This window comes from Tiliqua scincoides, chromosome 7 (assembly GCF_035046505.1).
Source record: "Tiliqua scincoides isolate rTilSci1 chromosome 7, rTilSci1.hap2, whole genome shotgun sequence".
In the NCBI taxonomy this organism is placed as follows: Eukaryota; Metazoa; Chordata; class Lepidosauria; order Squamata; family Scincidae; genus Tiliqua; species Tiliqua scincoides.
This window is the reverse complement of record NC_089827.1, coordinates 32205088-32232737: the sequence shown is the minus strand read 5'-3', so window position 1 is coordinate 32232737 and position 27650 is coordinate 32205088. Positions and strand designations below refer to the sequence as shown.

The window sequence follows — 27650 nt, the reverse complement described above, 5'->3', positions numbered from 1 at the left end:
GTCACAATGGCTATGCTGAGCCTCCCAGTTCAGAGACAGTGTATCTTTGAATATCAGTTGCTGGGAGGCAACCAGCAGAGTGGGGTTGCTCTGTTGATGCTTTGTTGTGGGCTTCCTGGAGGCATCTAGCTGGCCTTTATGAGAAGCATGATGATGGCCTATCAGTCTGATCCAGCAAGGTGCTTTTTGTGTCTAGGGCTAGGCCTGATGCCAGGTTGAAGAAGTGGGTATGGCACTCAGATTACTTCCACTTTGGGCACAGAACAGTTTGTCTGTACTGTAACTTACATTTGTTTTCTCCCTCACAGGGAGTTCTAGTGTTATAAGTTAGGGATTGCTGTAAGAATTCTCAGCACCCTACACTTACAATTCTCACAATCCTTCAAGGGAAAACACAAGTTAACAGATTTAAATTTGCAATGAAGATATGATACCTCCTCAAACAAAATTACCACTTGGAATTACCTCTCTCCTGTTGCATTATGTTCAACCAAGACCTTAGATTTTCATGTCATGTTTGGATTTGTATCTAAGCAAGACTGCAAGATAGCATGGATGCATTGTTTTCACTTGGCTTGGGTGCCTTACCTGGTGACGGTGAGTTTGAGGCCTTTCACTTCCATTGTGGCTTCCGTTTTTCCCAGAACTCGGCTAGGCCGTTCATTGTAAATTAGCGTGTCTGGTTCAATCACAAACTGACCTAGTGAAAGGAAAAATGTGCAAATGCCTGTGAAATTAAAGCTTTGGCTTGACGTTGTGAAGTCTCAGGGTTGCACATTACACATTGGTGCAAAGTCTCATTTGTATACTTAGGAATTATGCTCAAGTAGCACCCCTCACAAAACTGCAATCCTTGTCATTCTGTTCCCTCCTTCCCATCGTCTCTTTCCTCTGGCTGGTGTTTTCCCCATTGTTTTAAATGGCAGAATCCTTTGGCCAAGGACCTGCCTATGAAACCTATGTAACTCTAAAAATTGTACACAGCAGGCATGGCAAATAAACCACCAACAACTCCCTGAGAATGTAGCCCTCTAATTTGTGCTAGAATTCTATTATTCCAAAAAGTAATCACTATAGCCTACAAGGCAAAATTCTGTCCCTCAGCACCTTATTCTAACTATTGCCTCTTCAAAAGCACAAGTACCCATGTACATATAGCAACAGAATGGCCGCCAGAGGGTCTTTACCGATTAGACCATGCACACTGGATGAGAAGTTATTTGTAGGTGGCATATAGATTCCCAGGAAGTCCACATTGACTGGATGTTTCTTCCATACCCGGTGAAGCAAAACCATGAAGGACATGTTCCCGTCAACGGTGATTGTGACATTGCTGTTTTTCTTCACATAGACATGTAGCCTAGGATAAGCATCAAGCAAATATGGGAGTGAGGGTCTGTTGCTTGGAGGCATAATTGACTAGGCACCTGAGTGCCCTCTGGAGATCCAAGGGAGTCCAGCAGTGGTCCCCCCATCCTACCAGGCACCACCTTGGTTGCAATATGATGATGTCATCATACCAGCTCAGCACTTTCCAGCAAAAAAGAATTTTCAGCCATATCAGCCCCAAATCATTCAACAGCAACAAGAGAAGAAGTAAAGGACTGAGCTGAGCAAGAATTTTTGATATACAGGTGAGGCCTCCATATCTGTGGGTTGTGCATTTGTGAATCTGGCTCAACATGGGTCTCCACCTGAGCCCTCTGGAGGTGACCGGAGCTGTGCTCCAGTCACCTCTGGAGACCTTGCTGAAGCCTGTAGAGGCTGCATATATCCACCTGTATCCACCTTCTTTGACAAAAACCAAAACCAAAAAACGCGCTACTTGTGACATTTGTATGCCATATAAGGCATTCTGAGGCCCAGGGGATCCCTCTGCTTCCGAGCCTCAAAATGCCTTATATGGCATAAAAACATAATGTTCTTCTTGGCCAAAACGGCCATTCTGAAAAGCCCTCCAGAGGCAACCCTGAAGCCATTCAGAATGGCCTTTTTGGCCAAGAACATTACTTCCGGTTTCCTGAGGGAAACCGGAAGTGATGTTTTTATGCCATATAAGGGGTCTTTTATGCCATATAAGGCATTCTGAGGCCCAGGGAATCCCTCTGCTTCTCCAAGCCTCAAAATGCCTTATATGGCATAAGGTTTAAGGGGCTGAAGATTGTGGATTTGATTATTCACAATTTTCTGTATCCATAGGGGGTCTGAGATAATGAGGCCCCACCTATATTGGTATTTTTTTATACTACTGATTTTTAAAAATACTTATATGGCAGAAGGCTATAGTGATAGGTGCTGGCATTTATGGGATCAGAACATAGAATCCAAAGTGCAGAAGAATCAGTTACCCAACCCACATAAGAGGTCTGGGAAACTGCACAACCATCTAATCTTTCCCTGTTCCTTCTGGATTTGTCAAACCCTGCCTGGTTGGGGGGTCCTATATAAACATTGTATTAATGACTGCAAATCAGGCATTTCAAGAGGCAAGCTGGTGTACCTGCCCACAAGTATTTCTGCATACATGGACTTCAAATGTGCAAAGAGTACAGAAATTCACAGGAAAAAAAAGAAGTGTAAAGCAAAAAATTAAGTGACATTGGAGGGGACACAGTGATGAGAAAGTGATTCCTTGAGGAGAAGTCAGTGGGTCTGAAGGGGGCCATCTCCATTTACCTCCTCCGAATAAGGCTTCCTGTGTCGGACCAGGACAGGGTAGTGCTAGAGGAATCATCCTTCAAGGTGATGTCGTCTGTGCTGACCTTCACCTTTAAACCTTTATTTTCAAAACTGAATCCAATCTCACCAAAGTAGGTGTTCAGTTTGTTATTCATTGACTTCTTGGCCCCAATGAGCTTCCCATTAACAGAAACCCCTGCAAAAAAGAAACGGAAATGCATTTCAGAGTTTTAAAGAGCTCAAGGTGGTACCTCAGGGAGCTGTCATACATTTTATGACATGTAGACTTCAGACCAGACTTGTGAGACCAACATACAGTAATCAGAGCCAGGTACAAAATATTGACTTGGAGATGTGGAGTTGGAGCCAGATGCAATATGGTGGCACAGGGTGTGGAGCCAACTACCTCTTGCACCTCAGGAGCCACACAATAAGATTATCTGCTGCAAATACTACAAACAGGGTTGGGCCAACCTGTGAGGCCAATTGAGGTTGATGGGATGTGCTCACCTCCATTCATCCACTTGTTTCCACTGCTTCCCCTCCTCCCTTGATTGAAAAAAAAGAGGAGGACAGTACAAAACAGGCAGTATAGAGGAGGTGGTCTTGGGCCTGCCCTGGCTACAAAGTTGCATCTGAGTTACTACAGGTCAGCAGATTCTTACACAGATCCTAACACAAAACTCCCAACCAGCAACAACATTCCCTCCCTCCCTTTGCCATTGTCAGTGGTGTTGCTACACTGGTGCGGATGGTGCAGCCTGCACCAAGTGATGCACTGGGAGGGCTGACGCACTGCTCACTCGCTGCACGTTTGCGCACAGGCGGGCGCATGGCTGGATACAGGGCAATGGGCTCCAGAGTCCCTTGGACAAGCAGGAGTCACCTTCTCCTGGGAGTGTCTTCTTCATATGGGTTCCCCCTGAAGCCCTTCCTCCCTCTTTCATCATCCCCGCCACTCCCTTCCTCACTTGGCTGGCTGGAAAGAGGGGCAATTGTTCTGCCTGGAGGGAGGGAAGGAACGATGGTGGCAGCAGTGAGGCAGGAGCCCCCATCCCAGACTTCCAGCCCTTGGCAGCTCCAGACACTCCAACCCGGCTAGAACCAGGTGCTGGCCCGCCACATTCCCTGGTGGGAGCGTGCACACCCAGGGATCTCTGACCAGGCTGCCCCAGAACAGCCACGCACCCATCCCTGCAGGCTCAGCAGCCAGGTAGGCAGGTAAAAGCAGCCACTCTCCCTGGAGGCAGGGCTGGCCGGATGGGGCTGGGGCGCTGCAGCTCCCTGGCAGGTTCAGGGTTGGGGGCTGGAGGAAGAGGAGTGAGGATGCAAGGGGGGGGTCTGCCTGTGTGGCTGTGATCGACACACAGCCCAATCCTATGCATGTCTACACTGAAGTAAGTCCTATGGGGCAATGGGGCTTATTCCCAGGTAAGTGTGGATAGGACTGCAGCCACAGACAGGTCTGCAAGATGCGCTGCTCACCCTCTTTGTGCTGCATTGTATGGAGAGGGGTGTGCGGGTCTCCTCCCCAAAGCCTTCCAGAGGGAGACTTTACCTCCAAAGACTGGGGGTCACTTTGGTGAAAGGCTGAATACCATGCAGTACCATGCAAGGCTCCTCAAAGTCAGCCCTATTCATTCTGCTGGGAATGATTCCCAGCAGCTGACTGCGTAGCATAGGATGGCAGCCTCTGAGTCTGAGGCTACCATCCTAGACACATTTACTTATCTGGGAGTAAGACTCAGTGAACTCGATCAGACTTACTTCTGAGTAGATGTGCTCAGGATGCTGCTGCCCTTTCTCTTGCTAGGAACAAGCACCTTCACTGAACAGAGTGGAAATAATACCATCATGTTATATCATTTGATGTGTAATTTCATGCAATGAAACAAACCACATCGAAATATCTCTATTCTATCAAAAGCTATAGCCAAAAGAACCAGTGGGGGTGTGGTGATGGTGCATCACCATGCCCACTGCCTAGGGTGTTGCCCCGCCCACTGAATGGGAGGAGGTCCATCATGGGGGTGATGCGCTGGCCTTCCGTACTGGGTGACGCAAACCTGAGTGACACCACTGGCCACTATTCTTCTAGCATCAAACCTGAGGAACAGTTCCTATGTAACTCAGACACTACCTTACTGCTTCAGAGAGCTTCAGAAACTCTCTCAATAGGTCGTCAACTGGTGCAGATGCTGTAGAGGCTGTAGAGGCAATGGTGGCACAACACAGCGAGAGGAACAGGGAAGCATTCCAAACTCAGCATGGAGCAGCTATGCAGGTCTTGGGGGGGGAGGGACTGCTGACTCCCCCCGAAGTGTGGAGCCCAGAGCAATTGCCTCTCCCTTCGTGACACCACTGCTACTTTGTGATTTTTTTAGTTGGTCACATGCAAAGATACTACTGGATGATGCTGTTTCTGTTTGGATTTGTTTCTTACAGTTGATCACAACTGCCTGAATGTTTTGCTTCATTTGTAATGTGAACCCAAAACCTACAGATTAATGAGATTGACCTCCTTTGACCAGATCGACCTCCTTTGCCTTAGACTTTCTTCTCTCTTCTTTGAGTGAGAGAAATTCAATGGTGGTTAAAGACTCACACAAGAAAAATAGCCTATAGAAACTTAATCTTTGCGGGGAGCTCTTAAATCCCCATAATTGGGAATGCTTCATGGGTATGCAAATCAAAGGGTAAGAGCCCTCATTTCAGGTCAATGGTACTTTGCCTACAAGGCAGGCTGGAGCAGTAGCCACAACAAGCTTCCTCTGAGGCACCCTCCTTAGAATAGCTTGACTGGGTCAGTCAAATTAAGACAGAATGCCAACCCACCCATCCCAACCAGTCCACTCTGGAAGGCTGTGTATGGCCAGCCCTTTGCAGATCACCACTGCTGAAGAACAGTGGGACTACCCCAGATTTGTGCACTGCTTCCTAAGCATTGTGCTTCAGGTCTAACCTATATTTCTTCATTTATGATCATAGCAGAGCTTATTCACTGGTTAGGGCTCCCAAGTCTCAGATCCTGGCATGCAAAACTAGGGTTTTAAGCCACTTCCTCCAGGTCTCTGGCGCAATGGCTACAATATCAGGATGAGGAATCACAATCAAGGAGGAGGCGATTTTTCTGCTTAGTTTGAGAGTGTTTGCTATTTGCTGTGCCCCACCATTTTCATTAGGCTCCATCTCAAAGCACCAAAAGCAGCCAGGCTGTTCCACACCATCACTTCCAGGCTCCTCTGCTGTCCTACTAAGCCCCCACCACCACCACCACAATCTGCCAGGCAGTGGCCCTTTGCTCCCAGTCTGTACCGTCTGTGTCTCAGGAGACCCGGTAGCCCTATCTGCGGGCAACTGATGAGTTGCTGCTTGCTGCACAGGCTGAGCTTGATGGCTCTGTGGTCTCTATTAAACTCAGCACTATGATTCTCAGAAAGCCTTCCTCATTTCATATTTCCATGACTCACAGCAGAAGAGCAAATCACACATTATGCTCATCTTCCCACAGCCACTGCTGCAGACCCACTGAGGCAGCCACATGAGCTGGAAGGCTGAGTAGAGAGCTTTGTGCACTGAGCCATTATTGCCTGTAGGAGCTCTAAGGGCTAGAACCCATTGAGATCACCTGCTCAAAGTAGTAGGGGAAGCAGGAACTCCTGTTGGATTGAGGAGAGGATACCGAAAAACATCTGCTCTCTCCAGTATCCCATTTACTGCCTTTCACGGGAGCAAAGACAGGAGCCATTTTATTTGACTCCATTGACAGCACCTAGCACTCCAGAGATCCCCCGCTTATAAATCTGGATTTATCATTGTGAACCTCTTTGAAAACCATTGTGGTTCTCAAAGCAGTATAGACCAATATTGTAAATAAAACAGTTCTCTTACCAGACTCAGGATCTGAAACCAAATTCAGGATGGCTCCAGGTCTGGAATCTATGTTGAAACAGATGTCCTTCTGTTGTCTTGGCAGGTTGATGATGAAATGGGGATCATTGTCCACTGGGAGCAAAAATAAAATAGTGTGAATTCAATGTGAAATATAAAGGGCATTTGCTGAATGAGCAACATATACAGAGAGCTGCTTCCACTAGAAGATTTCAAACGTATTAGTTTCTGAAAATATGAAGATCTGCTGGCCTTGGCTATTTTAGAAAGAGCAACCACTAGGTAGCTTCCTCTAATAATACTATGCATATAGTATCATTCATGTGCATGACTTTGTCATTCTAAAAAGTGGGTCCCAGTGCTAAAAAGTTTGAGAACCACTGGCTTATGGTATTGTACAATCTGTCGGGACCCCCCAGAAGTGATGTCATTTACCTGGAAGTGACATCATCTAGCAGGAAAATTTTTAACACTTCCCATATGACAAAATCAAATTAACTGAGTACATTTTAAAAGTTTAAAAGTATAAGTTTTAAAAACTGTTTAAAATAAAGAAGAACCCTCCTAACCCTCCCAAGCAGTTGCTGATATGTTTAAAAACATACACATTATTTTTAAATATACACATAGTAGCCTGTTAAAAGTACAGATCTGGAACATTTCCCCAAATGCAGTCACATACCATGGTAGCATCAAGTCAAATATGGGGGGGGGGTCCCCCGAGTATCCATCGTTTCAGTTAACTATACAGGGTTCCAGAATGGAACCCCTGAGGACACAGGGGCATGCCTCTATATTAAAAATAAAATGCATACTGAAATGAATGGGTACCCACCAGAAATGGGCTGGGGACCCACAGTTTGAGAAACACTCAGAATGCTTGACTAGATGGATCCTTGGTTCAATCCATCAAGGCAATCACTAAGGTCACAATCTTAACCAACTTTCCAGTATCAAGGTAAGAGCAATGCAGCTCTGGGGTAAGGGAACAAACATTCCCTTACCTTGAGGAGGCCTCCATGACTCCCACCCAACTAAAGGATGCAGCACACGCCCCACTGGCAGAGCTATGTCAGTGCTGGAAAGCTGGTTAGGATTTAGGCCTAAGACATTCAACCTACCCACCCACGCCCATCACTTTTATACATATCTAGGCACCACCTCATCTTCTTTCAGTGGAAGCACACTAAAGCACTCATACACAAACACAATCCCCTTATAAATGCAATCACTCCCACACTTGTTTGTATCCTGATATGAAAGAAAAGAACCCCCCTGGCTACACTTCTCCAATAACACCCTCATCTCACCCACTTCAGCCAAAGGATGGTTGGAATGAGGGAGAAGTGGGAGAAAAGCTTCTTTTAGACTTTTGCCAATTACACTGAAAGTACTGAGCTAATTACACTGTTTGGCTCTTGAGTGATTCCTTTTCTGTTAAATATCAGCTCATGTGCAGTGGGAGAAGGATCCAGCTGCAGAACACTCGACCGGAAGGGTTCTGGCCTGAACCAGAAAGGCAATCATTATGCTTAGATTGCTATGAAATTAGGTGACAGAACTGGGATTGGTGTTAGGAATACTGACTGATCAAGAGGTTTCTCACATACAGAGTACAGGGTGGCAATTAAATGAGGCCCTTAAGGAGGTGCGTTGATGACCCTTAACGGCTCAGGAAGCTCTTGGAATCGGGGCCCCCACAGGAAAAACTGGTGAATGTCACATAGGGGCTGAGCTGAGAATGTAAGGTGACCTGGTTCACCTGGTCAATAAAGCCAATGAAGGAAACAGCTATCAGTGGACAGCTTCTGAGTAAGAACAGACACACAGTTCTGATCAGGTTGAGAAGCAAGACAGGCTAGACTGGAGCAACTGGGTGGGAGCAAGCCCAGAGCCAAAAGCATGCTGAGGTGCAAGGTTGCTGTCCCTGGTGCAGCAGCCCATTATTGCTTGTAAGGAGTGGACTCCCAGCCAGTGCTCAGTCTGAGAAAGATGCTGAAAGCCTCCAATGCTCTCTTCTCCAAAGGAGGCCGGAGACTGGGTATTGCTGTGCCCCAGGAACTTCTCACCACTCAGAGCAATGGGGCATGAGCACATAACACTCTTCTTGTTGTCCAAGGGATACATATAATGGAGGTAAAAGTAACCCCCTGCATGCCACAGATTTAAGAAGCTGGGAAAAGTTTTATATCTCCCTCCCACTGATTCTTGTGTGGGCCAGAACTAAAGCCCAAAGTAGAACAATGAAAGACAACACCAGTGCAATATCTTCTACCTGAGTGTATCCTGGTGCCAGCTGGATTCCCTGGGCTCATTGAAGATGTGGTGGAATTATCAGGCTTGGATTGCCCTAAATGTAAAGATGCTGTTTTGGAAGAAGATGGATGACATTTGTAATTATCTCACTTATTTGCAGCAATCTGATTTGGAAAAAAAACTGTTAAAATGAAAATTGCAGAACATCATCTTCATGGTCATCAGTTTCTGACTGCCAGAAATGTGTTGGTGACTAGAGCTGTAGTCATAGAACACTGACTGGCACTCACTCCCCTCATAATTAATAGATTAATTGCCATCTTAATTCAGCACTGGGCTGAGTATTCAGGTTTCCAGGCAAAAGGGCTAGCATAGAAGCAACTTTTGTATGTTAATTAACCATGAATTATGATTCATGGTCCAATTATGGCATTTGGCTGAATCAGTGCATAACCACTGGTGAGACAGAAGTTCTACTGCATAGCTCTGAGATTTGAATGTATGGCTAAAAGCTAGAAATACTGGTTCTGCTGAAGTAAGGAGGGTTTGGAAGAGACTCCACTCCTGTTCCCCAGGGATACTAGCACATCTGTGTTTTCAATTCCTTAAGGATGGGACTGGATTTCTGGACAGAATCCAGAATAGCTAAGCATATTAGCCCATAGCTAAGTTTATTGGCCCATCATTTCTTTGCTGTTTCGAGGTTTTGGTATAAGAGGCTTATTTCCCCCTATAAACTAGAAATTATTTGAGGGTGAATTGGCTGCAGGAAAGCCATGAATGACAATCACCACAGACAGGAACAGTTCTGATGGGTCTGGTGAAGGGGCAATTTCTCTTCCATCTTTTCATCTTACAAGCACCCATAGTTACACTGAAGAAATACTGATGAGAGTAAAATGGAAAGTTGGTCCAACAGTCTATTACCTGCAGGTATGGCAGAAATAGATGGACCCATGACAGCAGCTAAACCCACTGGTTTCGTTGTGGGCTTCACCCAAGATGGGATGGAATTGTCAGTCGGTGCTTGACCAATAACTAAGGGTCCTGTTTAGATAAATGAAGAAGATACATGTAATGTGCAATTAGTGCATCATCCACAGAGTTTGGGGGGGTATTTTTCATGATGTAATTTTCATGTTAAAACACTTTCAGGTTCTTATTCATATCACCACCACAAAAGTGTGGAAAGCAGCCACAAAAAAGAAGCCTGCAGTGGTCCTACACTGCCTTGAAAAATGACCACAGAGATGCCTGGACAGAGAATCCTGCAGTCTGCAACATGCATGCCTGGGCAAATGAAAAAGAAAGAACTCATGGTCCCCAAGAGAAGGAATAACATCTCAGGAAGAAAAGGGGCAGTGTCAGTAGGGACCAGGGAGCAGTCTGAAAGAGCCCAAATAGGCCCAGAAAGAGAAAAGTGCCTCTCAGAGACAAAAACACATGAAGTCAACAAGGTGAATGCCTGGATTACTTGCCCCTAAATCCATCCATCCAGACATAATTTCAATACAATTCATTTAGCAATCCAAAGATTGAAGCTGGGACCTTATCTGAAGGCAAAGCATTTGCCAATTTACTCTTCCCCTGAGCCATAGCTTCTCCCAATATATCCCTACCTTCTCCCCATACATCTGCCCATACACCCCTCCCCATACATCCCAACAGGCAGGGCTTTTTTTTCTAATGGAACACCGGGGAACGGAGTTCTGGCACCTTTTTGCACGGGCCCCTCCCCTTCGGAGGCATTCCAGCAAATGCCTGGGGGAAGCAAAACAGAGGCATTTGCTGGGTGGGTGCTGGGGGGTGCAGGGTGGGCGGGCGCCTGGCCCCTGCCTGACCGCACAAAGACCCCCTCTTGCCCCTGTCTCCAAGCTCTTGCTTGAGCCCAGCCCGCCTCCCCTCCCCCCACGCTCTACTTCCCTGCGCAGCTTCCAAGCCGGTGGAGGGCGCGGGGGACACGCGCTGATGCCGAGGAGGAGGACGGACAGCCAGCCAGCCAGCCAGGGAGATGGGCTGTGGCACCCGCGGAACGCCCAGGTACTGGCTTGGTGGAGGAGGAGGGGAAGGAAGCTGGCTGGTGCAGCCCCCTTGCCAATCTGCAGCCTAGGCATGTCTACTCAGAAGTAAGTCTCATTGGGCTCAATGGGGCTTGCTTCTGGGAAAGGGTGCATAGCCTTGCAGCCTGAGAGCCCAAGCCTATGCATGTCTACTCAGAAGTAAGTTCCATTGTGTTCAATGGGGCTTACTCCCGGGAAAGTGTCATAGCCTTGCAGCCTGAGTAGACAGGCAGAGGAAGGGCTCTGAGGCTGCAGTCCTCTCCACACCTTCCTGGGAGGAAGCCCCACTGCCTCTACTGGGGCTGACTTCTGAGGAGACAGGCAGAGGAGGGGCTCTGAGGCTGCAGTCCTCTCCACACTTTCCTGGGAGGAAGCCCCACTGCCTCTACTGGGATTGACTTCTGAGTAGACAGGCAGAGGAAGGGCTCTGAGGCTGCAGTCCTCTCCACACCTTCCTGGGAGGAAGCCCCACTGCCTCTATTGGGACTGACTTCTGAGTAGACAGGCACAGGATTGGACTCTAAGGCTGCCATCCTATCCATAGTAAGCCCCATTCACTAAAGTGGACTTCTGAGTAGACATGCATAGGATTGGACTCTTAGGCTGCAATCCTAGGCACTTTCCTGGGAGTAAGCTCCATTGACTAGAATGAGACTTACTTCAAAGTAGACATACCTAGGATTGGGCTCTTAATCCTGGCAGAGATATATATCTGCACCCGTTTTCACATGCTAAGGGCAAGTTAAAAGGGATTCTACATGTGTACAACGTGCTGTCCAGTCTTGTCAGACATCCTCCTCATCCTTCCCCCACAAGCATGCCCTCTGCCAGCCAGTGTTTGCAGCTCCTCTTCAGCAATGCACAGCAGCTGCTCAAGGCAGCAGGGAACATACAATTGTATGCCAAGCGCCTTCCCAAAGACACAGAGTATTCTGATACCTGAATTAAACCATATTTAATCGCTTATTTGCAAACGTAGCTATTTCTATGTGCACCTAAGGATGCCTCTCGTGTAAGAATTCCTTTTTTGTTCTTACTCCCACAGTTGCTTAGAGTAATTTTACTACATGGAACTCATGTAAGCCATTTTTCAGAATCCATTCACTGCTTCCTCTCCTTGAAGTAGTGCCACACTACATACTACATGCTACAAGTGCCCCTGTACGGTATTTTTCCCCATGTATAGAAAAAGTAGCTAGGGGGAAGGGGATGTGGAGATTGACAGCCCAATCCTATGCATGTCTACTCAGAAGTAAGTTCATCTTTAGGGGGGAAGCACATAAAAATATTTTAGGTATTTCTCCAATAAAAAATAAAAAATAAAAATTAACAAGTTGTGAGTTCCTGCACCTTTTTTTTTTTTTACAAAAAAAATCATGCCAATAAGTATAATGTTGTTAGGAGGCAGACTCTGTCCCTCCCTACTCTCCCATCCTTCTGCACTCACTTAGCAGCTACTCTGCTGGATTCCAGGAGCAGTGGGTGAAATTGTTATAAATTGTTTTTATTATGATTATGTATTTATACAGTGTTTTTATTATTATTCATGTATTTCAGGATGAATTTTTTACTGCTGTGAACTTTGGAAAGGTGGGATATATAAATTTTGCAATTAAGTAAATATAAATATTTGGTGCAAGTGATAGAGGAATCCCTCAAGAGGACACCCCCCCCCCCCAAACACACAGTGTGTCAAATACCTTCTATGTAGGCATGGAATATAAAAGCTCTCCCATCTGAAAACCAACCACTGAATGCTCTGGATAATACGTGCATAGCCCAAGGCTGTAATGTATCCTTCATTGGTTATAGTTCACCTGTGCCAAAGTCTGGGCTTGGAAAAAAATACTGTACATACTGTGCTAGTGAAAGCATAGACGTGTCTGCAATAACCTACAAGGCTGATCCTACAAGGTGTGGGTTTAAGCTTCCTGTTCTCATCTTTGTGTGCACAGCTCTTTCCTGCTAAAACTGGTACTTCTACTTTGCCACAGCCCTTTCCTCCTGCACTCTGCCACAGCAACTTGTCAGGCACCCCCATGGAGTAAAACTATGGGCACAATCCTAACCAGGTCTACTCCTATAAGTCCTATTTTGTTGAAGGGGACTTACTCTCAGGAAAGTGTGGTTAGGATTGCAGCCTTTGTGTGAGAAAAGGCCCTGAATAGGCTGAGAGACATTCCAGCTGGGCCCCTTCATGTGCCAAGTATTGAAGTCATGAAGCTGAAGTAACTTGGGCCAAACTTTGCAATGACTGTAATGCATGAGCTGGCATGCCAGTGGTAAAAGTGATATTGGAACAAACAGCATATTGGAACAAACAGGTAGGGAGCTCAGGAAAGCAATTTAGATCAAAACTGGAGTAGGAAGTAGGGGAATGTGACTACTCTGCCCCTGCCGAGGTACTAATCCAAATCACCACCCTGCCATGCTACCCACAATAGAATCCATCTCACAGTAGGCCAGCTTGACCCAAGGAGGATGTTATAGTGGGGAGGACAGGGATACAGTCCTGGATTTTCAGGACCATTTGACCCTGTTGTGCTGTATTCAGCACAATGAATTAACACTGTGCCTTAAGTACAACCTATCCTGGTTGGGCACTGACTGAGGAACCCCACCTATTTGAGGGCCTACCTGGCCAGGCTGACCCCTGGACCCCCAGGACCAGTTGCAATCGTAGCACCTAGTGTGTCATCAGAGGGTGAGTAGGGATGTTGTAGGGGACCGATGCAGAGCTTCGTCTCAGATCCCTCAGAAACCTGGCACTGATGCTGCCTCTAGATTTCTACTCCTCCTTCCTTGAATTAGAGGAAACTGTGCTGCAGGCCCAACTAGAACCCTTTGGGGGAAGCTGCTTATGCCACTGTGAATAAATCCATTTACGTAATTATCAGCATCTTCATGGAGTCCAGTTTCAACAGTTCAGCAGACAACCCAGCTGTCTTTCCCACATCCCTCTGATTCATACGGATGTCAAGCACTCCCTCTCGCCTACTTGCTCATCCATTGCCCTTGTATAACTATCACCAGAAAGGTCGGAAATAGACCACTGCTTTCTTCCTTCTCCACCTGGCCAGCTGCCACATCCACACCCGTATCCACTCTGTCCACTTGCAGTTGGCTCACAAGAAGCCAACTAAAGCTACAATCCTATGCACACTTTCTTGGGAGTAAGCCCTACTGAACACTATGGGAATTAGTTCTGAGTAGACATGCATAGGATTGTGCCCTAAGGGCAGATATTCATATTGGCTTAACTGGTTTCGAAAAAAGTATCATAGTAAAGATGTGGCCTCTGTGTCTCTACGCCCAGAAGAAGTCTCTTTGATTTCCCCATTTTCCTTACCATGTAGGAAGCCTGTCTGTAGAAAAATAATCACTTGATGATAACAACCAGTTCCCAACATTCGACCACATTCTAATGTGATAAAGAAATCAGACATATATGAGTTGACTGTAATTTGGAGTTGTGTTTGGAAAGGAACCTCCTTGAGGTCACTAAAGTCAGATTTTGCCCTCCACTGCTATGGGTGTGCCTTACTCCCATATGAGTTAATGGCTGTCATTCATTCCTATGGGGGAAGAATACAGTGTGGCCACTGCCCTTGGAGAAAATGTTGCAGTAGGGTCAAAATCCACGAAGACACCCATGATAGGGCCTTAAAGAAGTGCCATTGCTGTGTGCATGCACTTTCAATCCTCAATGCTCCCCACATTATATTAGGAATAATAGAATTTGAAGAGACCTAAAAGATCATCTAGCCCAACCCCCTGCCTATAGCAGGAAACCCCCTGCCTAACCCCCTGCCTAGAGCATCTCCAGTATGTACTTATCAAACTTTTGCTTTAAGATCTCCAGTGAGGGAGAGTTCACCACCTCCATCAGCAATCTGGTTTACTACCAAACTGCCCTGACCATCAGAAATTTTTTCCTGATATCCAATTGGAATCTCTTCTCTTGCAGTTTGTACCTGTTGGTTCTAGTTTCAGATGCAGTTGAGAACAAATTTGTCCCTTCTTCCATATGACAGCCCTTCAAATTTTGCAGAACACGATCACATCCCCTCTCAGCCTTCTCTTCTCCAGGCTAAACATACCAAGTTCTTTAACCTTCCTTGTTCTCCAGCCCTCTGATCATCCTTGTCAATCTCCTTTGAACCAACTCCAGTTTGGCTGCATCTTTCTAAATGTGAGGAGCCCAGAATCGCAAGTAGTACTCTAGGTGAGGTCTGATGTAAAGTGGAGCCACAACTTCTCGTGACTTAGAAGCTACAGTTCTACTAATGCAGGCTAAAATTGCATTTGCTTTCTTTGCAGCTGCATCACACTGCTGACTCATGTTCATCTTGTGATCCACTGCAACTCCAAGATCCCTTTCACATGTTGTGCTGCCAAGTCAGATATCTCCCATTTTATACCTGTGTCTTTGGTTATTTTTGCCTAAGTGCAGAACCTCGTATTTGTCCCTGTTGAACTTCGTCTTATTCATTTTAGTCCAGTATTCCATTTTATCTAGGTCTTCCTGAAGGCTTCTTCAGTCTTCTAATGCAGTTGTTCTCAAACTGGTGGGTTGCAACCCATCAGCTTGAGAATGAGTGCCCCGACATTTTAAGGGCCAGGGAAGGCAGCAACACGATCCACAGGATCATGTCACTGCCAGGCTTGCAGCGGCTTTTTAAAAACTCCCCCCCCCCTTGTCCTCTACGACTTCTTGGAAGATCATTGACAGAGGCTCTGCAAGTACATCTCCAAGTTCCTTTAGTACTCTAGGATGCAGTTCATCCAGTCCAAATGACTTGAATTCATTTAGGCCTGATAAGTAGTTTCTAACTAGTTCCCTTTCAATCCTAATCTGCAGACCTGTGCTGTCCAGGTTTTCATTTCCTCTGTGGGGATGTAAGCATATCCCCGCATCAGCCAAGGATCCAGCTTCCACATTTGCACAATCCTCCTACCAAGAGAAGATTGACACAAAGTAGGAGTTGAGCAGCTCTGCCCTCTGTCTCCAGGCTCCAATTGGCCAACCTTATCAAGGAGCAATCCCATCCTCTCATTTCTCTTTGTCTTCCTTTGAACATACGGGGGGGGGGCATATCTGTGGATCACATATCCATGGATACAGTTATCCGTGGATTGGGTCCACCCCCTGCACACACCCCGCGTGCACCCCCTTCAGAAGCGAGTGGAGCTCCACTCCCCTCACCTCCAGGGGGGCTTCTGAGCTCAGCAGAGGCAGTGGACATCCATCCACAGCCTCTGCCATACTCAGATTGTACTTTAGAACTCGAAGCATGCGACTTCCAGTAGTGAAATTTTTTAATGCCTTATAAGGCATTGGAAGGCCCTGCAGGGGTTCCCTGGGTCTCCCAATGCCTTACAAGGCATTAAAAATGCCACTTCCGGATTCTCCATGAAACCAGATGTAACTGCCCAGTACCTGCCCTTCACAGCAAGAACTTGGGCACAACCCAAGATCACACAAAGAACAGGCCCATCTTCCACCACCCGCCACTCCAATTATGCTGTCTCTGCAGTGATCATCAGTGGAGAAGGTATATCTCTCCCAGCCTGACTATCGCCAGCTGCAACAGCCTGGGAGTGCTCCTCCATTGTCAGATGACTGACCTATCTTGGTCAATTAGCACCCCGCAAACCTAATATAACTTCTCTACTCTAACTGAACATTGACTTAACCCTCGACCCTCTCCACACCCCTGCACCTTTCCACCAAGCTCATAAGTTTTATTTTACTTTGTCTTACTTGTGCACTTTATGCCTGTTTACTGTGCACAATGGAAATGAAAAGTTCTCTGCACTTGACTTGGGCTTGGTGTACTCCTTCCCCCAATCTTTAAAAGAACCGCATGGGCTGTGGGCTGGCCCAAGGCACCAGAAGTCATGTGATTTGAGCTCTAAAGCTCAGTCTGAGCCTGGCAGAGGCCATGGACAGATGTCCACCACCTCTGCTGAGCTGAGAAGCCCCTCCAGAGGTGGGGAGAGCAGAGCTTCCCTCACCTCTGGAGGGGGAGCCTGGACTGCGGGGACAGGCGTTCGCCCGTACCCAAAGTTTCAGCTATCTACAGGTGGTTCCAGAACAGAACCCCCATGGGTAAGGGGCACACCTGTACCTAAAAAAAATCCTTTTTTTCCTTGTTCTTGACATCCCTGGCCAGCCTCAGCACATACCATGCTTTAGTATTCTTGTCCCTCACCCTACAAGATCAGACTACCTGTGCGTACTCCTCTCTAATTATCAGTCTCATCTTCCTAAACATGTCTTTTTTAATCTTCAACTCACCACTAAGATGCTTGTGCAGCCACCCTGGTTTTTTGAAGTATCTTTCCATTTTCTTTTGCATAGGAATTGTTTCTGACCACACCTATAGAAGCTACTTCTTAAGGAGCTCCCACCCATCTTGGGCCCCTCTTCCCATTAGTTCAGGGGTGGGCAAACCCCAGCCTGGGGACCATTTGAGGCCCTCAGGGTCCCCCAAACCGGCCCACAGGGAACCACCAGTCTCCAAAGAGCTTCTGGCCCATCGAACTGTTGGATCCTGGTCTGGCCCAAGACTGCCGGTCATGGCCACCATACACGAGCTGCGAGCTGTGTTATAGTTCTCATGTGTATTATAAATTAACTCAGTAAAATTCATTCATTCATTCAAGTTCCATCCAATGTATTCATTTATGTAAATTTATTCAAATTTGAAATGTAAATTTTCCCCCTGCTCCTGACACAGTATCACAGAGATGACGTGGTTCTCCTGCCAAAATGTTTGCCCACCTCTGCATTAATTAATTAACCCATGGGATCCTAGCTATCACTTCTCTGATTATTAAAATCAGCTTTCCTGAAATCCAAAGTACAGGTTTCACTGCATATTCCTTTTGTTTCCCATAAGATTGAGAATTCTAGCAGCGAAGCATCATCTGTTGATTAATCATGTGAATTTTATTCATTAATCAATGAATTTGCACAAATTATCATTTAAAAGACATGCCTTTTTTGGGTAAAGGCTGTATATAAGTCTCACGGCAGCAGACATCTTTTTAGAAGATGTATTCTCTTTTACCCATGAGAGGGTATGCCTCTTCTAAGTTGGTACTTGCGATCCACATTTTGCATAAGCACTTGAATTTGCATAATTTTTAAAATTTAAAAGTCAACTGTTCAATTAATCTGGGTTCTCTTTTTAGACAATTAATATATTTTAATAAATTGAGCTACCCAATCAATCAACTAGATGTTGCAGCAGCAGCAATAATAATGATGATGATGTTGCCTTGGATTTTACATTCTCCTTCCTCATATCTCCATCACAGTAAAAAGCAAGTAAGTAAAAAATAAGGTTCCAGCCCCTCTTACCAACATGGATGGCTGCTGCAGTTGGACCCATGAGGAGGGATGATGGATCTGTTGACTTCAATGAGGGTTTGGCCCATGGTGGGATGGAAGCATCAGGCTTTGGATGGCCAACGGCCAAAGTACCTATTTGGGAGAAAAGGAGCAAAACTGAAGTGGGCCCGAATCACACCCGAATGGGAGCAGTTGGGGAGGGTGAAGAACCAACCTGGGCAACAGGCCCTCTTGCGGTCCTGGGGTGAGTCCGCCAGCATCAGTTCATCTCCATTAGGGCTCTCAATCAACATAGCTGTGTATGGGGTCACAATGTGATGGTCAAGGGACATCTGCAAGATTGACTTGGTGATGTTCCTTTTCAGGGCAGCTGTAGGGGCCAGGTTTCTGTGTTGTTAAAAGACTTGATATTAAAAACTGTAACTAAAATGTATGTTTTCTTTAAAAAACAAAAAAAACCTGAATCTTGCTGTATTAAGGGAATTTCTATCAGTCAAGATGGTTTGGGATGAGAAGAAATGGGGGAGGAAACTCTAAGGTGTTTCAAAGTAGACCCAGTAGACTGGCTGGAGTTTAGTTCCAACTGGTGAGTTAACCACCATCCAAAAAGTACTTCAGAGAATGAGTTACTGGCATTGGCATGTTAAAAAACAGGCACCCAGGCCAAATCTATCCTAGGTAAGTGGGAGGTAGACTAAAAGCTGGATGGGATGGAGGGATGGTAAGTAGGTAAACAGGTAAGCCTGGGACAAAGACTAACAGCCCAATGGGTATTCTGCTGGTTGGCCACTGCTGAAAAAAAACAAACACAGCTATAAAGCATGCTCCATCAGCTAATTGGGAGAAAACATGATCTGGAAAGGGAAAGGGTCTGAGGAACGCACAAAGGAGTGGATGCTTTCCTTCTCACCTCTCTGCCATCAGTTGGTTGATGGTAATGTAGGCCCACAACTTTTCAGTGAACTTTGGGTCTGCATGCTTATCTTTACTTAGGAATTCATCCAGCCCCTCAACATCTGACAGGGTCTCCAAGACTAGCTGTGCATTGGACTAAATGGTTAAGAGAAATCAGAGAAACAAGAATGAACCATCTAGCAAAGTCTAAAAATATGTTCCATGGTAAACTCTGGGGATCTGCTCATGAAGATTGCTGCCCAGTCATTTCATCCACATGCTAAAGAGGCACAGCTTAAAGGTAATTCTTTTGGAGACTGACCAAAGTCTTTTGCCAATGGTCTTTTGCCAATGGTTGGAAACATCTCCATTTGAGGTGCTTTTTAGTGGTCAGAACAAAGTCTCTCTCTTGGAATGCATTTTTAATATGTTTTATGTATGATTGTCTTCAACTTGACATTTTATTATGTGTGTTTTGTGTTACTTGCCCTGAACCCCAAAGATTAATTGGAAGAAAAATCCCAATCAATTGGGATCTCGCATCATTAATGAGTCACAATACTGAAATACACAAATAGCGCTCATTGACGTTATTCAGCCCTCCACATGCTTCTGCTGGTGATTTATTTACATGATCCAATCAGAAACTGAAGCAAGCTGGAAGTAAGGGAAAGAGACCCTGGTTACACAGGAGCTCCTGATATAAACTAAAAGCCACTTGCTTTCATGTAGTGAATTCTGAGTTTTACCAGGCTATGAAGCATGTAGGCTTCAGATGGATCTTCAGGGTCCTAATATCTGGTGAATTGTCAGATTTCAACATGCAGGCATATGTTCAGAAAAAAACTCAGCATGCAAAAATGGGCACAAGTCAGATTGCACTGACTTTGCCATGTAAAAATTGAATACAAAAGTAAAAATACTGAGTTCTCTGCATATTTGAAACTTGATCAGCAGTGCACACATGTGTGTGAGGTGGTGGGGCCTGTGGGTTGTGGGAGAATATCTAGAACGTTTGTTCTCAAGAGGCTTAGTTTACTGGTGTCCACAGGTCCTCCATAAGAGGGTCTGGGAAGATTCCCATTAATGCATATATGTCCATGTTCAAGAAAGTGAGACGGAGAATAATACTGTACTCACGGCAGTGGCTGTGATCACACTCTCCAAGTGCTGTGCTTTGTCAGCATCGACTTTTCCCGCTACCACAATCTCTGATCCTCCAAAGTAGTTTTGGAAACTGTTGTGAGTGACATCAGACACCATTCCCTGTGGGTAGTTGAACTCCAGGTTTTTGAGAAGTGGAGTGGAGACCTGGTTGTAGAATTTCTACAAGTTCCAAAGAAGTAAAGAAGTGAGATAAGCTTGGATTTAAAAGAAACTCGAGTTTTGAATTTGTAGGTAATTTGTAGGATAAACCAAGAGGCCAGTTTCTTGGGATAAGAATAAATTATGTAGAAAATACAATGGAACGCTAAGATCTTATCTACGGGCCAGAAATCAATGTCAGAGCAGGTGGCCTGCAAGCAGAAAGTCCCAGATTCAATCCTTGGCATCTCCAGATAGTACACAGTGAGACTCCTGAACCAGAAATTCTGGAAAGTCGGTCATAGTAGGCAGTGGCGTAGCTAGGTCATTTGACACCCGAGGCCCATAAATAGCCCATGTGACATAATTAACTCACATTAATTCACATTTTTATACCACCCTTCCTCTAAGCAGCTTAGGGTGGTGTACATGAGATATGAAGATATCTCACTCTGTTTTTTTGCATTGCATTCTGCTGGAAATTCCACATCCAACGGTATATGGCACAATGGGGTTACTCCTAACCTCCGTGATGTTAGCGATGTTGGACCATTTGTGGTGTCACCCCCCCCAAGAGTGGTACCTGAGACGGACCACCCCCCCGGCCCTCGCTAGCTATGCCACTGATAGTAGACAACACTGAGGTGTTGGCTAGGTGGACAGGAAGCTATTTTAGCATGAAGCAGTTCCATAAATCTGTCTTTACTTGGAGGATTCCCCACACACACAGCAAAAAAATGAGTGTGTGGGGATGTGCATCAGTGCTATTGCTTGGCATCCAGGGCCACCTGAGACAGATAGTGAAAAAATGAGCTACCAGATTCTGAACCTGAGTATGGTGGCTCTGACCACTCAAGTGAGACATCTGACTTCGTTCACCTACCACCTAAGGCCCTTTGAGGCCACCACTGGAGACAGCAGAGGTCACAGTCTGAGGTCATACAACAGCAGCACAGAGTACTGCACCTTTCAAGTTCCTGGAGCTTCTCTTATGGGGTGAAGGCCTTGACAGTAGTCAGGTTCAGCTGCACAAACATCTGACAACAGCTGGGCTCCCTAGTATTATGCCCAGTGGCTCATGGGCCTTGGGTCCCACTAGAACACTGACCATCCAACACAATTTCAGTGCATGAGCACAGCTGACTGCCTCAGTCTAAATTCTGAAAAATGTAGCAAGCTACAGCTTCCAAGTACATGTCAAAGACACACTACTAGATCATTCCATAACATCCCAAAATTTCGCTCCCCAAAATTCAACTTGCAGTTGTTTGCAATGTCTTCATTGCTCCAAAACAACTACTGTGCATGAATACGCTTTCAGTGTGAGAAGGAGAGGCAGTGGCATCACTAGGATTCACGTCACCTGGTGCAGGAGGCCTGTGTGTGTCATTCCATGTAGTGGGCGGGGCAACGCCCCAGGTGGTGGGCGTGGTGATGTACCATCGCCCCGGCCCCACTTTTTTTTTTGGCTGTACCTTTTGTTAGAACACAGATATTTCAATGTGGTTTGTTTCATTGCATCCTGTATGAAATTACACATTGATTGATATATAACATGATGGTCTTATTCTTCCAAATTCTGATTTTCGTGATTTTGAAAACTTGTAGAGTCATACACACACACACACACACACACACACACACACACACACACACACACACACCCGTGTCAACTTACTAACACCTTATTGCAGCAGTTCTCAAAGTTTTAGCACTGGGACCCACTTTTTAGAATAACAATCTGTCCAGGACCCATTGGAAGTGATGTCATGGCCAGAAGTGACATCATCAAGCAAATTAAAATAAATAATTATAAATAATTAAATTAAAATAAAAGAAATAATTAAACAAGGGAGAGCCAGTCCTGTTCCACCAAGTGAATTTTTTCAGTAGTCTGCCTGCAATAACATCCCCCAAAAAGAATCAGTGAGATTTCCAGCCCTCCCCAGTGCACAGTTTAAAGTTCTTCTATTTCAGGCGTATCAAGATAAAGACCCACCTGGCTTTGCAAGTGCAACATTCCCCTTACCAGTTCAAGCCTCTTTCTTTGTCCTTTTTAGTGGGGGGGGGAGGCTTCCTTCTGGAGCATTTGTTGCGCTCCAGTTCCATCAGATCGGGACCATTCTGGTGTCCTACATTCCCCTTTGCCTGGCCTGATCAAAAGCCAAGGCATGTCTGCCTACTCGCAAGTAAATGCAACCATGAGGCTGCTTAGCTTTCCATAGGGCTCAACAGACTCGCAGCTGGGAAGGAGGGACGTGCTTCTCTGGTGTTTTTGGGGGCTGCATTCATTGGATCAGGACCATTCTGACGTTGTTGGAGTCCTCTCAGCCTGCCCTTTCTGACAGACTAAGGCAAGTTCACCTACTTGAGAGTAAACACGGCCACTTGGCTTCATGTCTCTTTCCATAGGGCTGAATACACTGGCAGCTGGGAGGGAGGGACCTCCTTCTTGGGTGTTTTTTGGGGGCTGCATTCATTGGATTGGGACCATTCTAGTGTTGTTGGATTCCTCTCAGCCTGCCCTTTCCAACAGACTATGGCAAGTACAGCTACTCATGAGTAAATGCACAATATGGCTCACTTTCACTTTCCATAGGGCTCCATGCATTTTTTCTTTCCAGTTTTTTGGCCATAACTTTTGAAAGAAAGAAGCTATTTCACTCGAGTTTTTGCACTGCATTTCGCTGGACATTCTGCATCCAACGGCGTATGGTATGATGGGGTAGCTCCTAAAGCCGCGGTTTTAGTGCACCCCCCTAGGGCGCGTCACCCCCCCGGCACGTCACCCAGTGCGGCCCACACCCCCTGTACCCCCGTAGCGGGGGACAGGGGTGGAAATTCACCTTCATTTGAGAGGAGGTGTCCTGGTTTCCAAAAATTCTATGTGCCATTCCATGGTTTTCATGCGCCAGCCTCTTCAGGAAATCATAGTCCACATCAAAACCAATACCAAGGCAGAATAAAGAGATGTCATCCCGGAGATTCTTCTTCACGTTCTTCTGAATTGTAGGCAGTTTAAGTTCTCCTGATGGGAACGGAAAGGGAAAGGACAGTTACATTCCTTAGAGCGAATACCATAAAGTTTATCAATCAGTCTGAGCAAAAACCAAAAGAAGCAAGTCATAAGAACATAAGAACATAAGAACAGCCCCACTGGATCAGGCCATAGGCCCATCTAGTCCAGCTTCCTGTATCTCACAGCGGCCCACCAAATGCCCCAGGGAGCACACCAGATAACAAGAGACCTCATCCTGGTGCTCTCCCCTACATCTGGCATTCTGACTTAACCCATTCCTAAAATCAGGAGGTTGCGCATACACATCATGGCTTGTACCCCATAATGGATTTTTCCTCCAGAAACTCGTCCAATCCCCTTTTTAAGTCTGAGGAGACCCATAGGGGCCAGCGGGCCTTACCCAGAGTTAAGGGGAAATGTTTCCGCTTGCCTCTGGCTAAGCCGCCTTGAGCCTCTATCCTGTGCTGGATACAGCGCAAGCCTCTTGGCTTGCCTATTCCAGCACAGGGTAGGATTGTGCCCAAAATCTAATTAACCAGTCTCACAATTTGCTTCCAATAAATTGTCACTCAGCATGTCCACCAACAATGGATTTTAAAAAGTTGCTATATCTTGCTAGTTTCATGCAAAGCTATTTTCTCCCTTTGGGATTGTGGGGCAACATGAAAGCCTTAAACACAAGAGTCTCACCAACTGTGGGATCTCCATCAGACACCAGCACAATCATGGATACAGAGTTTGGATCCAACATTTTCAGGTTCTTGGCTTCATTTAAAATGAAGATCGCTCGAAGAAGAGCATCATTTATATTTGTTCCTATTAAAAAGAAGAAAAAAAAGTATGTTTCGAAGTTGTATTAATTAGGTTTGGTATTAATCATTTATTGATGGTGTTGCTTTGGTATTTAATTTTTGTTGTGAACTGCCCTGGGTTTCAGAGGAATGGATAGATAAATATCAGGGAACAGGCTTGTAGGAGTTAACCTAAGATTAGCTTCACCAGGACATCTCTGGAATATGTGAAATAACAAGGAAGAAGAGAGTGCCTCTGAGCACTTACAGAGTCAACTTTCATATGTCTGGATTGAGACATAACACGTTTGCAGATGCTCTATATGTGTAGCCACATCAGACCGGTTTACAGATATTCACCCGCCCCAAGGAATAGTAGTTTGGTAAGTGGGTCTAATAATCATTAACAGAATTCTCAGCCACCAAACACCAACTCCAAGATCCTTTCCGGGAAACCATGACAATTACATAAGTTCAAACTCAATATAAGGAGCATTCTTTTAGCACAGGAAGTCCTGGTGTGCCTGTGGCTCTGTGGGCCATCCTATCCCATGACTTATGTGCTTATTTTTTGCATTATCCTCACACACCTCCATTGGGATGGATTCCCTCTATGTACTTTTTGGCAGCCTCTGTCTGTGATGGGGAGGCTTGCACTAAACTATCTCTCCAGCACCGGACGTTGTGGTTGAAGTCAAGAATTGAAAACTGGTCATCAAAGCGGAGATCTCCCAAGATAGTCTGCATGGCTTCAACTGTCTGGAAAATGAGCAGTTGGGATTATGGCACTTTTCATTAACTTATTTTTAATCACAGAATATTTAGCACAGAGCAACACTTTAAAGAGCTAATACAGAACAAAGAACAGGGGACTTACATGGGTTGTACTCAGTGGTAAATATCAACTGTTAATGTTGCAAACCAGGATTCCCAAGGGCAGTCATAGAAAAGTAAAATCCATTTAGCTCAGTACTGTCTGCACACAGACTGGCACTGTCCAGGGTTTTAGATGGGTGTGCGTGCGTGCGTGTATGAACCTTCTGCATACAAAATGAGTTCTGCGACTGAACTGTGGTCTTTCCACATAGGTAATGCTAAGTTGCTGTTGATTATGTCCACTTCATTCCATTGCAGAAGACGATACAAGTTAGAATGTCAGCTGGCTCAGCTTCTCTCATCCCTGTATGCCAATATTCCCTTGTTCTACACAATTCTTAAAGGCACAGATTTATAAATCATCTTTTCTTATTAGGGCAGGATGACCAGATGTCCTCTTTTTCCAGGACACGTCCTCTTTTTCAGACTCATGTCCTGAAACTTAAATCTCCTTTTCCCTGTGAGTGGGTCTCTGCAGGCAGCACATAGCCTCCTCGTAATTATTGAATTCTATGTAATAAATCATATGCAATATCGTTTTAAATTTAATAATATAGTGTTTAAATTAACCACATGAAATCAATATATAAGTGCTTTTAGCTTATTTTTCATGTCCTACATTTTTCTTAGATGTCCTGCATTTTGGGGTGCCTTGTCCTCTTTTGCAGAGGAGAATAAAAAGGAGCATAAACTGTGGCAAAAGAATGATATGGGAGGCCAAGAGAGACTATGAGGAACACATGGTCAGCAACATTAAGGGGAATAATAAAAGCTTCTTCAAATATATTAAAAGCAGGAAACCCGCCAGAGAAGCGGTTGGCCCTCTGGATGGTAAGGGAGAGAAAGGTGAGATAAAAGAAGACTTGGAGATGGCAGAGAAATTAAATGTGCATCTGTCTTCATGGCAGAAGACCTCAAGCAGATACCGCTACCCAAATGGCCCCTCCTGACCAAGGAATTAAGTCAGATAGAGGTTAAACAAGAAGATGCTTCAGACCTAATAGACAAATTAAAGATCAATAAGGAACTGAAAAATGAAGCTGCTGATCTCTTGACTAAAATATGCAACTTGTTCCTTAAAACTGCCACAGTACCAGAGGATTGGAGGATAGTGAATTTCACACCAATCTTTCAAAAGGGAAGGAGAGGGGACCTGGGAAACTATAGGCTAGTCAGCCTAACATCTGTTCCAGGTTAAGATACTGGCATGCCTCAAAGATAGAATCCTAACACACATAGGGTGCAATCCTAACCCCTTATGTCAGTGCTTTCCAGCACTGGCATAGCGGTGCCAGTGGGGCATGTGCTGCAACCTGCAGTTGGGTGTCACTCACTGAGGCCTCCTCAAGGTAAGGGGATGTTTGTTCCCTTACCTCAGAACTGCATTGCCCTTATGTCAGTGCTGGAAAGCACTGACATAAGGGGTTAGGATTGTGCCCATAGTTGAACAAGCCTTGCTGAGGGAGAACCAGCATGGCTTATGTAAGGGTAAGTCTTGCCTCACAAACCTTTTAGAATTCTTCGAATGGGTCAATGGGCATGTGGATGTGGGAGAACCATGGATATTATATATCTGGACTTTCAGAAGGCGTTCGACACGGTCCCTCACCAAAGGCTGCTGAGAAAATTCCACAGTCAGGGAATTAGAGGGCAGGTCCTCTCATGGACTGGGAACTGGTTGAGGACCAGGAAGTAGAGAGTAGGTGTCAATGGGCAATTTTCACAATGGAGAGAGGTGAAAAGCAGTGTGCCCCAAGGATCTGTCCTGGGACAGGTGGTCTTCAACCTATTCATAAATGACCTGGAGACAGGGTTGAGCAGTGAGGTGGCTGAGTTTGCAGACACCACCAAACTTTTCTGAGTGGTGAAGACCAGAAGTGATTGTGAGGAGCTCCAGAAGGATCTCTCCAAACTGGGAGAATGGGCAGCAAAATGGCAGATGCATTTCAATGTAAGTAAGTATAAAGCACATTGGGGCTAAGAATCAAAACTTTACATATAGGCTAATGGGTTCTGAGCTGTCTGTGACGGACCAGGAGAGCGATCAGGGGTGGGGGTGGACAGCTGGATGAAAGTGTTGACCCAATGTGCAGCAATGGTTAAAAAGGCCAATTCAATGCTTGGAATTAGAAAACGTACTGAGAATAAAGCAGCTAATATTATAATGCCATTGTACAAACCGATGGTAAGGCCACACCTGGAGTATTGCGTCCAGTTCTGGGTGCCACATCTCAAAAAGGACATAGTGGAAATTGAAAAGGTGCTAAAAAGAACAACTAAAATGATTACTGGGTGGGGGCACCTTCAGGAAAGGCAACAGCGTTGGGGCTCTTAAGTCTGGAAAAAAAGCACCTGAGGGAAAAAAAGCCTCTTCAGCCTAGAAAAGAGACGCTTGAGGGGGGACATGATTGAGACAAAATTATGCAGGGAATGGACAGAGTGGATAGGGAGATGCTCTTTACACTCTCACATAATACCAGAACCAGGGGACATCCACTAAAATTGAGTGTTGGGCGGGT

General features: G+C 45.6%; 1 protein-coding gene across 1 annotated transcript in view; it reads right to left on the bottom strand.

Moving 5' to 3' along the window:
* The window catches only part of ITIH2 (inter-alpha-trypsin inhibitor heavy chain 2), a 43716-nt gene that overhangs the window by 651 nt on the left and 15415 nt on the right, over positions 1–27650 (bottom strand). The window contains exons 10-22 of the mRNA XM_066633739.1: positions 24846–25014; positions 24155–24280; positions 23292–23473; positions 20281–20466; positions 19157–19296; positions 18461–18633; positions 18256–18378; positions 9754–9873; positions 8846–8935; positions 6571–6684; positions 2677–2875; positions 1188–1360; positions 589–700 (exon numbers count right to left, since the gene is read on the bottom strand). Coding sequence (XP_066489836.1) covers positions 589–700; positions 1188–1360; positions 2677–2875; positions 6571–6684; positions 8846–8935; positions 9754–9873; positions 18256–18378; positions 18461–18633; positions 19157–19296; positions 20281–20466; positions 23292–23473; positions 24155–24280; positions 24846–25014 — 1907 coding nt within the window. The remainder of the gene's footprint in view (positions 1–588; positions 701–1187; positions 1361–2676; positions 2876–6570; positions 6685–8845; positions 8936–9753; positions 9874–18255; positions 18379–18460; positions 18634–19156; positions 19297–20280; positions 20467–23291; positions 23474–24154; positions 24281–24845; positions 25015–27650) is intronic.